The sequence below is a fragment of the Daktulosphaira vitifoliae genome, unplaced genomic scaffold, assembly GCF_025091365.1.
Source record: "Daktulosphaira vitifoliae isolate Bord-2020 unplaced genomic scaffold, ASM2509136v1 Scaffold_3, whole genome shotgun sequence".
NCBI classification, from domain to species: Eukaryota; Metazoa; Arthropoda; class Insecta; order Hemiptera; family Phylloxeridae; genus Daktulosphaira; species Daktulosphaira vitifoliae.
The window spans coordinates 18,696,317-18,713,965 of record NW_026099574.1 but is presented as its reverse complement, the minus strand read 5'-3'; the positions used below and the strand labels follow the sequence as shown (position 1 = coordinate 18,713,965).

Genomic DNA, 17,649 nt, shown 5'->3' with positions numbered 1-17,649 from the left:
TTAATATTCCATTTCACATTGTGATTTGATTGAACAAAGGATTATAGGACAATCGTCATGGTTCGATTGTTTTATGCGGTAACTATTAAGGCATGTTTTTACTTATTCTAGAAAGGGATTAAATGAAATAATTTGTTTAACAGGTTATTTTGCATATTAATTTTCACGATTCCCGATACTCGGAAATGTTCCAAGCAACAATTTTGAATAATTTTTGTATTATTACAATGTGCGTACGTTTAAATGCCAAAAATTAAACACAAATGAGAGTAAATTGTTGTTTAAAATTATTGTCTTAGTGGGTTTGATAATTTTTTAAATAATTTGTTTCTTTATTAGTATAAAAATTGATTAGAAAAATAAATGCTATTTGAGATAAAGTAAAATAATTCTAAGCTAAATAGGATGAGGTTGGGTAAATGTAAATATATGGGATAATTAATTTTTTTCTCTTGAAATATTCAGCAAATTTTATTTCGGATTGAAAAGTTCTGGTCCTTATTAAAGTTGCTATTATATTAAATCTAAGTTCGAAATAAAAACTTGTGCATTTTTCTAGAAAAATGCATTTACAATTATCTCAATCGTTTACAACTATTCCAATTTATCCTATTATTTGTTTTTCGTTTTAATTAAATTTTATATCAATTTCATTTGAACACTTTATTTATAATTAATTAAATGGGATCCTATTTAATGAAAATTGTAATTAGTAATTGTTGTCATATTTTTACTTGATCATTGAAAATTTACTATTATAATAATTATAATAATTTTTTTATATGTAAATAGTAATAGGAGTTAAGATAACTCCTAAAAAACCTAATTTAAAATACGTAAAAATAAAATTTTTATATTGATTTCAAAAATTAAGGTTATTATGAACATATTTTATACTTGGAAAATTTATTTCAGTAGTTACCTTTTTTTAATGCGTAATTATTGTTTTACCAAAAAAACTTTTCAATATTTATTTAGTTTACCGACTATACATGTTTATTGTTATATAAGCTGTACCAACTTTCAAACACACGAAGTCGTGACATGTAAATAATAAAATGAATTGATTGTAAACTGTCGTTAAATATTAATTCGTAATGCTGTAAAATATGAATTACTAAACTATCAGCTAATAAGAAGTCGTGTGTGTTATAATGATCATTTTTGATATAAGCAAACCTTTAAACACACAAGAATTTCAATGTACTTTCCGTAAAATTATAATTTTATTTTTTTTTTGTTTTTCGTGCTTAGTTTTATTCATACGTCAGAATTAAATGATTTTTCATAAAATTTAAGACCCATGAAACTAACTAATAATTTATTGTTTTCTGTATTCAATGTGCTGCTATAATTCATTAAGTTTTACCATCTGCTTACACCTCTTATAACACTTTCTGAGAGACATTTTGAATATTAGCAATTGTACACTATTTTTGTTGACAAGTAAAATAAATAATTATTTCTTGTTTGCGACTTATATTCTAGGTGGAAGCAGGGCTGTCTAAACGCACCCATAAGCCGTTATGTACATAATTTATGACTCCCCAAGTCGGTGTGAATAAAAATATTATTATACCAACGCTTTAGTACTTTTCGCCGTTGCCAAAATATCTCTGCGTCGATAAAAGCTTATTTCATGGCAACTTTACTAGGCTAAGAAGCATTTTTACTTATCTATTTTAACTAAACATCAACCACGCAAGTTCAGCACCGTTTTAGCTACACGCTATTAATTTTATGTGAGTAAATAAACATTTTATCCTTTAAACAAATATAGGACATATGCAAAGGTTAACAACGCTTTTCGTTAAAACGTCTTACGAGCAATTTTTCTTATCATTAATCGTATTTACATATTCAATTCCACGGCTTACTGATCAATAAAACACGAAACACTTCGTCTTACCCAAAGTCCCAAACAAGAATATCTTATTTTTAGTACTGTTCACATAAATAATTTTTTATCGTTTAATATTTATTTAATAATTCTTGAGATTTATAAAATAAAACATAATATTTTCTTCTCGGCAGAATCATTTTTATTTAATTTATACTAAAGTAATAATCGTGATCCATGTCGAATAACGTCTTATTTAAAACATTTTTCATATATTCAAATAATAATGAGAGTTTAACCATTTTTAGTTTCGATGGGAAGCTGAGAAGGTATTAATTTTACTATAGTGTGTTTATTTACTATTATTATTAATTTTTTTTTTTTGTGTGTGTGTTAGTCACTACTTTTTTTAGCTTTCACTGGATCGATTTTTGTAATGGCACGTCAAATGATCACAAATCGTAACTAATCATATCTAAGACTAAACAATATTCCCTAGTTCGTCGTAAATGGAGTAAATCACCACAAGTATTGCTATTTTTAAAATAGTAATATTTCGATATTTTTTAAACTTTCTTTAATTTAAAACTGTCATAACTTCTTTAAAAAATTATAAATCAAAACTTTTTTTTTATAAACATCTGAAGTAGTTCCTTTTCTTTATGTATATATATTTTTTGAAAATTAGACCCTTTACCTGCCCACAGAGGGGTAATCAAAATAAAAACTTTTGTATGAAAAATTAACTTTTAACCAAATTTAAACGAAAAATGTTATTTTTATATAAAAAAATCACAATTTTTTGTGTTATTATAATTTTCTAAATTTATTTTTATTTTTTGTCAACTATTTATATTTTCATCATAGGTCATACAGTATATTCAAATAGGGGAAATAGGAGGCGTGAAGGTACTTTAACTTACTTTTTTACAAAAAAATATAATAATAAAAAAATATTAATATTTTTAGGGAGAATTTTTACAGTTTTTAATTTCAATCCATTAAGTATATTAAACAAAAGAGACTATCCTTAAAAAAAAATGTATCTAGCTATCAATTACTTATGATAAACTACAATTTCATAACTGAAATAATAATTAACTCACGAAGGTCAGAATAATCGAATTCAAAAAGTTCACTTTCTTCCTTTTAATTTTATATATACTTATATTTTTGATACACGTTTGCCACAAAGGCAAAAAATGTAATATTACTTTATAATTCTCGATGAAAATAACAATAAAAAATATTAAATGCTAATTTAATACCTCTAATATGTATTTATTCATGTATTACATTTATAAATCATACAACTTGTAATTAAGATATAAATAAGTAAGGAGGAGTTTATTTTGATTTTGGAATAATCCCACAAGTCATTCTAAAAACTAAATATTATTTACAGATTTGCATGGAAGTGTTTTTTATAATAGTGATTTTAATCACTGTCATATATCATCTATATTTTTCCTAATTACACCGCGTCTTACCATTTTTGTTACATTTTAACCGAAAACTTCATGTAATTTTCATGTTAAAAATTTAGATTACAGTAAATCGTTTACATTCTTTTCTATTGAAATAGAATTTATATTTTTTACAACAACTAACCTAGCATAGTACATTTAAACGAATATGTATTCAAATTGAATCCACCAATGAGTTAACACTTAGTATACAATTAACAACAATTCTTTATTAAAAAAAACATTATTTATCTTAAGCAAATGCTAAAATTTGCTAATTTAGTAAAATATAAAATGTGTTTTGTTTAATATTTGAGAGTTAGTGGTCAGGTGTGTGTGATGTAATGTGTTAAAGTTTGTTCGACATATGTTTGTAAGACTGACATGGTTCACGGTTGATCATTTTTTTGTTGGATATGCGTTATTATTCATGTTTGTTGATGTTTTCTTTTGCACTTCTGTTATTCTAAGTTCATACGACTCCTTTGTACATTTTGATGGTAATATTTATCATTTCAATTTTTTCAATCTTAAGGTAGTGTATAAGTGTATTTACTACACTACACAATCAATTAAACAAGATTAAATGAAATAAAAATAATAATTGGAAATTATGAAATTTTATTACTTTTATCAAGTTTAGTGAAACATGAATTTTTTTTTATTTTAAACTACTCTTTTAATGTATCATTAACATTATGTTGAAATTATTTATATTCAAATCAAAATTTAGATGTATTTTTATAATATTTATTTCCTTCGTTATTATTTAACTATTATAAATAATATTTATTTAATTCGTTACCATGGATTCGTTTATAAAAATGACGTTTGAAAACTACTAGTAAAAGAAAGTAAATACATTTTTAATAATAATTTATATCTAATTGATGTTCCCATTTGTTACTTGTAAAAATGTTTATGGAATTTAAAATAAACAAGTAAATATTTCTTTAATATTGTACATAAATTGATCGCGTGTATAATTAATATGTCAACTAAAAATTACATAGTTATATAAAATCTTAAAATTTAAATCACTAAAATATTTTCTCTATTCAATTATTAAAATTATTCAATGCAACACCGTATAATTACTGTAATAAATAACTTACTATTTGTCAATATGTTATATTACTGAAATAAACACAAATGTTTACTTAAGAAATGACTGAATGGATATACATTTTTAATAAGTTATTTACTCTAAAGTTGAATTTAGTCGAACTTTTATCTTAATTTAAGAAATTAATATTTTTTAAAACATACAGCAAAAAAAAAAAATGTCCTATAAAAATGTTTTCATTTCAAATGTTTAGCTGTATAAAAGATTTATTATACTTTAAAGAAGTATATATATATATATATATGTTTTTTTGATCTTAATGATAGTTTAATAATTAAACATATTTTTCAAACACTTAGTTTTATCTCCAATTTTATATTTGTAAAAATATTTTGTGAAGAAGAACTAAAATTAAGCTAAAGATTTTCTATTAATTTATAGTTTTGGTCTTTATAGGACTTTAAGTGTACTTGAGAAATTTTCATCCTATTTGATTTGTGTCTGGGACAATATTATATCAAAAACCAAACACAGACTTTCTATGTTGTTTTCTTTTTTTTTCAGTGATACATGTTGATAATTCATAATGATTTCATATATCGTAGCTCAAAACTTATAAATTAAAGAAAAATGAGTTAAACACTTATTTGCTTTTCAACTAAATAATAAGAAATTAATATGGGATAATATTGAAAGTTGTGTTGGATATGAGTGAGAGTTACTTTTATTTGAGGTGTGATTTGAGGGTCATAAAATAATATAAGTATTGATTCTTATTAATTTGAAATTTTACATGATGATTTTTCTTAGTTCTTAGAATAACTTAAGTGATAGTATTAATTAATAATTGATAAATAAAATAATATGAATTCGATTTAGTTCACAACTTTTATACATTAGAACTTCGACCATTGGTGACCACAATTTTTACGTTACTATGTCGAGTGAGCAATTAGAACAGATCGGACTGTAATGGCTTGCTTTGTTTTTCATAATATTTTTTATACTCGAAAATTGTTTTATTCTCACAATGTCATTATTAATTAATAAATAAACATAAAATATATAAATTATTACAGATTATATATATTAATATAGTTTTTTACACTCAAGATTAGAGTTGACATAATGTGTATAATTATTAAGATTAGAATAAGAAAAATGACAAGTATAATTTATATATTCCTTCTCGGGAAGAATAATTTTAATTGATTTGTGACTGAATTGTGTGAATTAAAATATAATTAATCAGAATGCTTTTGTTAAATATTTCTCTAAGTTATTCATTTAAACTTTTTCTTTGAAAAGAATTATGTTCTTCAAAGAATATGAATATAATGTATAAATAGAAGTATTGATTATCTTCAACGAAAAGGTTAAATGAAAAACCACCATTGTGGACACAAACAGAGTAGCCTACTGTTCTCCCATGTTATGGTAGTGTCGAGTATATTACGACACATATCCAACCCATCCAGAACTAATTAATTAATTTTTTTAATTATTGTGCAACTATTTAATTTGTATAAACAGTATTATTTACAGTTTATTATTTTAATAAATGTCTGGTAATATATTTATATATATTATACAGTGCTGGGCCAAGGTTGGAGCGAGCGGAGTATGTGCCTCGGGCTCTGTGTTTCATAGGACTCCGCGCATAGCAATGGCGCAATTAGGGTTTGTTTTTTTGGAGGGGATATACATAAGACAAAATTTTAAAACTCAACCAACGAAAAATAAATAATATCTTTACCATCTAATAATTTTTATTGTGGGAATATATTTCACTTCAACCTCTCCCTCTTGACATAGAAGTCCTGGCAGTTCTAATTTGTCCTGAGCCCCGCAAAATCTAGTTTCATCACTAAAATCATATACATAATATACAAACATGTATATTATGGGCTAAATAAAATGTTAATTATGTCAATCAATAAACAGTTGATATTTCTTAATACAAAGGTCTGCAACTGTAATTTTAATTTAAAAATCTTAAAGATTATAATGCATAGTTGTATTAATAAATTAATTTAAGGATTTTTTTATATTAATGTTTAAATATTGTTTTGTATTTATTTTAAGTTTAAAATCGTTTTAGGTACGTGTACATTTGTAAGTTTTTTCGTTTTATTGATTGTTACTTTAAAACTAAGTGGTCCACTTCATTGTTATATTTTATATTATTTTCTAAGTACTTCGATTATTAATGTTTTAAATTTTAAAAGAAGCATAATAAAAAAAACAAAAAAACTCAGAACTTGATAAAAATTTCTATTTTAGCTTAAGTCTAATGATTCTAAGCATTTTGTTTTTTAGCTTAATTTACTATATCACATAAGCTTTGAGCGTAGTTTTTGTCTTCATTAATCCTTTAAATGCAACATTATAATTAAGAATCTCCATTTTTCCGTACCATACTCGTGAGTATAGATATACCGTAAACCCAAAGTTAAGTTATTATCAAGAACCCCAAAAATTATATATTTGGGGCAGCCTGTTACCTTAGACAGGGAACCATAAATTTTGCATAATAGTTCACTTATCCTTTTTTTTTTGTTTTATAAGTCAAAAATGCTTTCAGCTGATACTTACTCTAATTTTTTTTGTTTTATTCTTCAAAATATTTTAGGTAAAGAGTAAAATATTTATAATGCTAGTTACTAGCTTTGACAGTACTAATATATTATAAAAAATTGAATTGCCAAAAGTGGGAAAATGTAAGTATATATATTATACATTCTACCGTAATATGGTAGTATTACACAAATTAACTAATTTTTATTCATGTTATAAATATTTCATTGTCCAAGAAGAAAAACCCTGTTTTTATCGTTGTTTCAATCAATAAACATATCATTTTGCCTGATGTCTTTTTTTTAAATCGGTGAAAAGTTGAATCTTACTTATCATTATAAAACAAAATCTAATTTTTGATATTGAATAAAAGTGTCCGCAAAAGTTTTAAAAAAAGTGTATTTTTTCAAGCAATATCACATTATGTAAAAGTTTTCTTTAATAAACAACTTTACTTTTGTGTAGAGAAAACAAGATGATATTGGTAAATTTCTAAGTTTTATGATGCAATTGCTTATAAAATTGTACCTAATTAGATATAAAACTATGTTTTAAACAATTTTTAAAGCTAAATAGTTTAAATTAAAAGTTTTTCGATCTAGTAAAGATATAAACTTTGGGTACTTTACTTAAATCCACTTCAGTACTTTATTCTTAAATTCACACAGTAATTATAAATTATATAAACTAAATTATCAAAGACTAGTATAAGCTGAAGATCGTCGTAAAGTAATTTCTATGCTAACTCGTCAAGACTTTCCTGGGATTAAAAATGATAATTACTCTTACAAATTATTTATCATAAATCCATTGTGTTAGAAAATAATAAAAAAAAAAATGTATACATAACGTTAGTTTTTTTAATCCTTTTTAAAGTCACAGTGATCTATTATTATTAGCTTTTTTTTATTCAAACAACTTATGGTTTAACTTTGATTTAACATTAAAATAAGGGTAATGCGTTTTCAACAAATTATCATATTCATTAAGCCATACTATATCATGGTTTGACACTTGTGATGCATCACTTGCTCCGTAGGGATTTTATTAAAACATTATCTGCATACACACAATTAATAATATTAACATTAAATAGCTCATATTATTATTAGGTGAACTTATTATTAAACCACTGTGTATTAATGCTTAAAATAATGATTATACCCTATTCATGATAAAAATTTTCAAATAATATAATTTGATTCAATCTTAAATTCTATTATGAATGGGACTTAATGTATTTATATAATTCGTTTGAACCACTTCTGAGATACTTAAGAGTATCCGATTAATTTAAAATATAAACATTTTACTGTCGAAAATGTAGTGCATTAACATTCATTAAGTTTATTTGCTTACAGAAAAAATAGTAGAATTCTAAAAAAATATAATCCTAATAAAATTATTGGTAAAATTTAGTTTATTAGTTAGATTAGGTAATTGAATATCGATTGATGTATATAAGTTTACTTTATTCAAAAAATTAATTTTCTTTTTAAACTTTGAGTAAATATTTGTCTAGTTTTTAATTCATAAACACGTATTAAAATAGAATTATTCCAGTTGACAAATCACGTTAAGAACGCATATCTGCTAATATTTGTTTCCAATAGATCATTTCCTTAAACAAATATAATATATTGTTAAAAAAAACTACAATAACAAGAAACATTCGAACGAATCAATATTTTTATGGAAGTTATAAAAGTCAAACATAAAGTATAATCGTTGGTTTAAAATATATGAAAAGAAAAGTAAAAAAATTGCATAAAAAAAACACACCAATTGAATTCATAAATAATGCAGTGTAACTATTTTTTTCGTAAGTTACTCAGTCATTATTTTCTAAAAATTATCACAATGAACAAGTTATAAAATAACTATGTATAACAAGTGATAAAATTATAATAATTTATCATTGGTAACCTAAGTTAAATGGGTTGTTAAATAAAACACTTTTCTTTTAACATATACCATATCAGTGCAATGTTTGTGTGCTACTTTTTTTTATGATTAAACAGGAATTAATAAGTTGCCAAGCTTTATATATGTAATAATGTTTTAACATTTTATAGTACCTGAAATACTTTTATCAAATTTAGTAAAGATTATGTTTAACAGCCACACTGTGCTGTCAGTAATGTCCACGTTCATATTATGTGCTCTATGGGTCGTTTAAAAACAACGTTACGGTTACATTATATTATTACACACTAACACAACTAATGCGTTTTATTGCCACTATGCCAAAAGAAATTTTACTCGTCTTATAAACCACAAAGCGCCAAATCGTTTCATGTAATTCAAAAAATCCACAACGAACATTCGCACAAATGATGATAAATATATACCTCAAAGGGCCAACCTACGCCTTGTTGTCCACGACGAACGACGCAGCTCATAAAACACCATAATATTACTGTTTTAAAGAACATAATTATGATGTCTCTGACTATTTTTTGTAATTAAATGGAAGCTACACGACGAACGATTATGAGCTCTTCTTGATTCTTTTGGTTGCGACTCAAACGATCAAACGGTTTACAGTTTTTGTTTCTATTTATACATGCACAAAGTATAATTGCGTCCGAATTCGTATTGTTAATAGTACACTTGGACTATTTCTGAGTTTAATAATTTACACACGTGAATTCGAGTTAGAGACAGCCGATACCATTTTATATGCAAGTGCTATTTATCAAATTTAATACTTTGCGTTTCTGAATTGCAAAATCAACTCTAACGTTTAATATATGTATCCTTCGCGTAATAACAATAAGTTGTGCGATATTTAACCAGCACGTACTTTATGTGCCTATACGTTAATGTACATAGAGACCGAAAGACTGCCTCATTGTATACACTATATTAAAACATTTTAGCAAAGAACTTTACTAAGCGTGATGATACATTAATGTTGTAATACGCCTAAGCAATTTTCAAAGTTGAACTAAGACGTGCATTATGGAATCTCACTCGGTCGGCGATAGTTATTCCACATTACTGTCTAATGTTTGTTGTTTTAAGTACTTTGTTTTCTAAAATTACTGTTCACAATGTAAATACCGAAAGTGCTAAAAATATTAATTATTGTAACGCTTTGAAAAAATAAAAATACATTCATCTTAAATTAAATTTTTTTCAATAAGATTTACAGAGAATTGCGCGCGAGATAAGAATAGCTATTAATTATTATAATGGTACAAAATACTAATTTTTGGCGATGTTTTATTTAAGTCCTCGAATAAAAAAATCGTTCCAATCTTGTTATTCTTTTGTAAATACTATAAGTTCAAGTAAACCTTCGATTACAAATTATAACGTAATATAACTTGTTACGTCGCTATGTGATCGTATCAAACTGATATGGAATATTTTTATTTTATTCTGCAAAATGATAAAATATATAAAAAATAATGATTTCCTACTTTTTCATTATGGAAATGTGACATAAATCACAAATAAAAGCTTTAACTTTTTTGCGCCTACTCAGTATTTTAGACGTCGTTTCCATTTTTACAAACATCAATTTATACATTTTATACCTCAAAGATATGACATTTTTTTTTATTCTTTTTTCAGCACATTTTTGTAATAGAGGATTGCAAAGTCATATTATAATTAATTCAATTTTTATGACTATATCGTTTGTTCCTGTATAGCATTTCATTCTCTTTTTTTTTTTTTTTTTGTCTGAGCTTTTCTTTGTCCATAACGTAAATTATGAAAACATTTTATTAAGAATAAATTAAAATATATACTGAAATATATCAAATTAATCATAAACTTTTAACCAATATTTTTTCATTTTAAAATCCAATTCTTTGTAATTTTTTCAATAAAACAATTAATTTAAAATGCAGTGAAAAATTATAGTCCACCAGCATTTTTCAGTCAGCTTATAATATTTTAATTTTACTATTTCTAAATAACTTATTACAAATGAAAATAAATCAATTGTATCAATTATAACTGTATACTATTTAAATCCATAAGGAAAATTCAAAACAAACAAGTATTATTGTATGGCGGAAATTTGCTGTGGTTTGAAAAAAAAATAATAGTTTACTTGTATTTTCAACAGAAAATTATAGAACAAGGTGTCATGCTTTCAAAAAATTTAATATAACAAAAGTTTGACTGTTTAACGATGAAGTTTAATATTTTTTGACAATGTAACACGTTTTTATTGCTGGAATGCTTTTAGACACAAACAAAAAACATTACTCAAACAGAGTATTATACTTTATACTATTTTTGGTGTACTCTCTATGACTATCACTACGTGTGTGGAATTGAAAAGTATCCCTACAGGATCACGTATTAACTGACAAGCCAAAATAATGATTCGTCTAGCAAAATAGATGTCCACTCGCTCTTAAAGGATCTATTTCTTCGTTATCAAAAAGACTCTGCGAAGAGAAATGTATATAATCCGTTGCGTTTATAATAATATTATAATCGAAAAATAATTGAGTACATTGAAACGGCGACGATACAAATAAACAATTCCATGGATCCGGTAATTGGTAGCAAATTAACAAAACTCATTATTTCTTGAAACACAAATTAATCAAATGATATCTAAATAGAAGCTTGGATTCATTTATTTATACCCAACTAAAGCCTTTTAAAGAAACATGACAAATATAGCAAAAGCAACTGAATTATAAATCACTTATAAAAGCTAGTTGTGTGTTCTTAATTTTTCTTTATGTATCTAAAATACTTAGACATATAAAAACATAAGATGTATACATATTAACCGTTAAGTATAATGCAATATTTTACCAAAAAGTGAATCTTTTTACTATATATTATACACATAAACTATTAAAACAAAAGTTCTTCAAGTACTGTTAAACGATATTTTTAAAAACAAAAAGTTTGCGTGACAAGTGATAAAATATCGGAGTGTACATTTATAAGTAGCTTCAAAACCATTTATAATGTATTTAACTTAAAAAATGCATATACTAAAGCTTATAAAGTAATATGATTATCATTCAACCATTCACTATGGTAGCGATCGGTGTTGACCTTCCTAAACGAAAATTGTTTGGGGCTCTCTGATATTTTCAAATTTTTTGGCTCACACGTTATAGCTATCAAAATCATAAAGTAAGCCGTTTCTAATCCGAAATTTACAAATTTTTTTACAAGTCTGTAAATATGACATTTCATTTATTCAAAAATTAAACAGTGTTTAATTCGTTTGTAATTATTCATAATAAATTAATTTTTTTTTAATTTATAAAATAAGTATAAAATTAAATCGATTGTTCTATTCAATTCAATTAAGTTATTAAATTAATTATTTAGAAAAAAATAAAAAAATCCTTTCATTATCATAAAAATTATACATTTTGTATACAATAAAATTTGTGTATCTTCTTATTATATAGAGTGTTATGTAAGTAAGGAAACAGGTTTTTATTTTCTCATTGTTTGTAACAACTGAACTGTTTCGTACTTCCTGAACATTCTGTAAAATAGAACAAGAAAAAACGTATTACTGGGAAAATTACTTAGCGTGTTCTGATTTTCAATTTTTTTTTTTCAACGAAAGTACTTGGTCACGAGTCTCCGGGAACTTATTGAAGAAAGTCAAAAAATTTTCTTCGCTTGCCGGAGAGTTTTTCAAGTTTCAACAGTTTTCGAGAAAAACGCAAAATGAAGTCAGCATTTTACGATATAAAATAGACATTTTTACCAGGTTCGCTCAAAAAAATTTTTAAAATATCATAAAAAAATTAATCTAATCTGTTCTGATATTGGCGCATTTTTACGCAAATGTATTTTGACCTTTAATTTGTAGAAAATGTTACTTTAAATCAATTTAATTTTTCTCTTCAATTCATGTTATAATTTTCATACATGTATTGATTTACTAAGTATACATTCATTTTCTATCAATTTTTTCAATATGTTTACAATTGTATATTGTTTGATATATTTAATCAAAATTATTGATATATATATATTTTCTTCTTTATTTTCCTTACCTTGATTCCAACTATTTGAGGTCGGCCACACTTATCCTAAACTTCCACTAAATAGAAAAAAATTAAATAATCTCCTAAAATAATATCTGGATGAATACATCAGTAAACAAACGTCAACATTATACTCAATACATTTTATTATTTTTTCATTTTAAATTATCCTGATTTTAATAATTAAACTTTGAATACATTTTTGTTATACTGATTCTGATGTAACAATTTTTTGCAAATCACTTATCGTGTCGGCATAACCGGATACTACAAATAGAACCAGGACTTATAATTAGGAACCAAAGAAGCTTGCGCGGCGAATACACGTGAAGCTCGTAGGGCCCCGGAATTGGAGGAGGAGCCAGAAATAGATGGATTCTAATTGTACATATTATAATAAATAATTATTCAAGCATTTATGATGAATATTCTACATGCGAACCTCATATGAGGCGTGACGTTTCAATATATGCTGAAAGCAATTTCTGTAATTTAATTTATCTACTTTTTTTTAAGTCAACATTTTATTTCTTGTGAAATTGCTTATTTAGAAAGTTAGGGTCTGTATTTTTTAAAAAGTTTCAAAATATCTCCCTTTCTTATACAAATTCAAATATATCGTAATAAAAGTCCAATCAATGGCGCTCAAATGATTTTACCATGTCATCAAAAATTTTATGATAAAAATCATCATGAGAGCTATTGCCGCCTTATCCCAAAGCATTTTTATTTGTATAACTGAATAATTATTTATATTAATATGTTATTATGGACTTGGTTAATTTTTAACTTAATTAAATTATTGATCTGAGTCATAAATCATTTTCTTATCATTAAACCTAAGTTGGATTTGCTCTCGTTGAATAATAATCAAGTTTAATTACATTTCGTTACTGGGAATTGTATGACGAGGGACCAACATGAACCAGGTTGACTCTACTGGCGATAATTGGATTTTTAACGGGGTCAATTAGAACAATATAATATTAAAACTTAAAAAAGTTAGCTCTACTCGACATTTCCAGACTTCATTGACAGTAGCATCGAAAATTTAAGGAAAAATAATTTACTAATGAAGTAATCGTAACTATAATTAAATAAGTTTAATCTAAATAAATGGAAGTTTAAATAATATGTGATAAATGTATATTATAAGTAATTGTGGTGAATAATTGTAATAAAGAACACCAACGAAATTTCCTAATATTATGATAGTAAAATAATCGTAAAACGCTTATTGACTATAAGTAATAGAAATTAATTATTTTGGACCTTTTGTTTCAGACAGCCGGAGCCATGTGATCGTCGGTGGACAGTCCATGGATCCGGTGTGGTGGTACGAAACGCAGGAGGTGGGTAGCACAAAAACCGGAAATGGAACGTGCACATCATGTGCGGCTGGTGGTCATTCGAATAAGACCAACACCGGACCAGCAGCCGCCGTAGGTCCTGTACTGGTGTTGAAGACTGTGGCCATGGTCTCTATAATACTGTGTGCGGTGCTCGGCAACGCGTTAGTAGTGATTAGCGTAGTTCGGCATCGGAAGCTAAGAATACTTACTAACTACTACGTGGTCTCACTGGCGTTTGCCGACTTTCTAGTGGCGTTGTGTGCCATGTCGTTCAACGCCAGCGTGGAGATAACAGGCAAGTGGATGTTTGGATACGTCATGTGTGACGTTTGGAACAGCCTAGACGTATACTTCTCAACTGCTTCCATATTGCACCTATGCTGCATCAGTGTCGATAGATACTACGCCATTGTCAGTCCCCTCCAGTACCCGATCACCATGACACAGCGTACGGTGCTTTACATGCTGCTCAACGTTTGGACTCTTCCTGCTCTAATATCGTTCCTGCCCATCTTCTTCGGATGGTACACCACCACCGAGCATCAAGAGTTCAGACATAAAAACCCAATGTCGTGCATTTTCGTTGTCAATAAGTACTATGCAATCATATCGTCGTCGGTATCTTTTTGGATACCCGGCGTTGTCATGATCGTCATGTATTATAAGTAAGTCTCATCTTTATAACTTAATATAGAAAATGCCATAAGCCTTATTTTATCTTAGTCAAATATTGGGCAAAATGTATTTACAAGTATACAGACGTTGATAAGATCAAAATATAAACTATGACTCAAAAGCAATAGAGCTCTTGCTTTTAACGCGATTAACTCTTTTAAAGTCCATATCATGTTACAAGTGTTACAATTATATTTTTGTTTATATCATTTCTTATTGTATTATTGATTTCGAACAAGTTCCTTGTAATACATCGATTTATTATTCGACTTACTTATTTGGAAATTTAATTCGCCATTGAAAAGAATGCAGATAAAATGGCAATATCGCACTGACTTCAATGTCGTAACCATTTTAAACGTTTTAATTCAATTAATGTTGACATGCCTTTTTAAAAATGAATTTGTAGGGTAGTAGCGGCAGGAATTCCACTCTCATCCGAGGCTATCAAAGCAAACAAATTATTTTTGTAAATATATTATTTTCATTAAACCCCCGAGGCAAGTACTAGCTAGCACTTGCCCAAGGAGTTTCATGAAAATAACCTATTTAAATTAAATCAATTAAAACGATCGTGTCGAAGGTAAATACAAGTATCTACCCTCGACGACCGATTTAAGTCCATAAACGCCATTTAATGTCGGTGATTAATTTTTTTCACTGAGACTAATTTTCCTTGTATATTTTATATCCTTAACGATTTATAAAACTTATTTTTTTTAAGTAATCATATTTTTGAAAATTTAAAAATATAGGATGTTACTTAATGAAAGCAATACCGTACAAAAATTACTATTAATATAGGACATTTTGTAGGTATTAGTTTTTACTCCATAATTAACATAAAACTTGTCAGTAACAGTAAAAGCATAACAATTTAAAGTTAAATTTTATGTTGGAATAAAAAATATTTTGTTCTAGTCACGTACGGTTATTACATTGTAATGATATCCCATTAAGCTTAGAAAGTTCTACGTTTCTAAAGTTTCTTGATAAAAAACAGACCTTTAAATATTGCTTATTTATCCATATTTTTATAGTTCATAATATGAAAAATCAATAGTTCTGCCTTACGAATTTTAGAATAGAATTTTGTACAAATTGTTTAAAACTAAAAAACAATATATCTAAGTAGTGACAACTATATTGATATTTTAAGGTATAATAATAGTAGTTAAAAGGTTTTAGAGCTAATACAATAATTATAGACTAGTACCTAATAAAATCCTTTTAAATCAATATCATTTTAAAGACTTATATATTTTTCCTGTATAAAAATCAATATTTTTATTTTAAAGTTAATAATGAATGTTAACGACCAAATTGTGATTGAATCACTTAATTATTAAATTATGTATTAAAAATAAAATTTTTATGGGAAAAGATTTTTTCGTGATCATTTACACGAAGTCTTTAGTATCTATTGAACTAGTTTACAAGTTGTTTACCCTACAACCTAATGGTAAATAACTATTTTGAAATTTATTAGACGAGCAGAAAAGTTGTTAGTAAAAAACTGACCACTATTAAAATATTTAATACACTATTGAGTGATTTAAAGTTAAATTATAACTATTTGAAAGAAATATTAATGTAATATATTATATTAATATTATATATAATTATTATATTATAATAAATATGAATAAAAATCTAGTTTGTGGGGATTCAGCTTAGTAGACTACAGTATAGATTAATATCTGACAGAAATTTTATTTGGATAAAAAAAATCTCATTATTTGCTTGTAGTTTGAATATTTTTAACTGAATCGACTTGAAAATGTTTTCTTCAAACTTAATTATCCAAAAAACATATAGAAAAAAATTTAAGCAGTTGGATGTTAATTAAAATTTTTTAGAAAGCCTTTAAAATGATTTAATGAATGAATTTAGCTATATTTGAAAAAATAACATTTTTAACCAAAATTTAAGTAAAAATTAAATTGCAAATGGAACTAATACAAATTAAGCAATTTTCTTTTAATTTTATGAACGCATTATATAAAGAAAAAAGTTTCATGCATTTACTTGATGAATTAAACGTTTACGATTGCGTACAAACTCATAATCTAAACACGTAAATTATAATATTTGGGATGTTTTATAATTTTAACCACTACTGTAGATAATTGACTTTTTTTTACCCAAATAGAATGTTTTACAATGATTATTTGTTACTTTTTGGGTTAATATAATTTTTAGTTATAAGCAAGAGGGCGCATAACTACACGAATTATTATCTGTACGTTATGGTAAAAATAAAGTATCGCATAACATCACCACGTTTATCATATTTTCTATATTTTGAAATGCGAATATCTCAAATAGTAACTACACAATATTGGTTATCAACCTATCAAATATCAAGCTCCCATTTAATAGTAAAAATTAATTATAGATTCCCATTTAAATTTCAAAAGTTACCCCTAAAATATACTCTGAAGACTAATTTTTGAATACAATAATATTATATATTCTATGGTTCATGAAAACAAATTTAATTTCAATCTGTGAGGACTAATACCTTAAATTTAAATTAATATTCATGTTGAAGTACCTCCGATGGGAGGTCTCTTCTGTCTGTTTTTTTTTCTTTTTATGTTATCACTTAAGCTTATTGTTCAATATTGTAACAGATAGCGTAATAATTAAAATTTTGTTAAAAAAAAAAAAAAAA

At 25.8% G+C, this 17,649-nt stretch overlaps 1 protein-coding gene across 11 annotated transcripts in view; it reads left to right on the top strand.

Annotated features, from left to right (window-relative positions):
• Positions 1-17,649, top strand: part of LOC126902377 (octopamine receptor beta-3R-like) — a 104,420-nt gene that overhangs the window by 23,768 nt on the left and 63,003 nt on the right. For 9 of the 11 annotated variants that reach the window (XM_050679559.1, XM_050679568.1, XM_050679560.1 and 6 more), the window contains one exon: positions 14,230-14,962. In XM_050679559.1, the coding sequence (XP_050535516.1) occupies positions 14,265-14,962 (698 nt within the window). In that variant the 5' untranslated portion in view covers positions 14,230-14,264. Of the gene's footprint in view, positions 1-1,576; positions 1,743-12,442; positions 12,666-14,229; positions 14,963-17,649 lie in introns of those variants that run through there. The other 2 variants (XM_050679567.1, XM_050679564.1) reach the window with 2 other exon arrangements.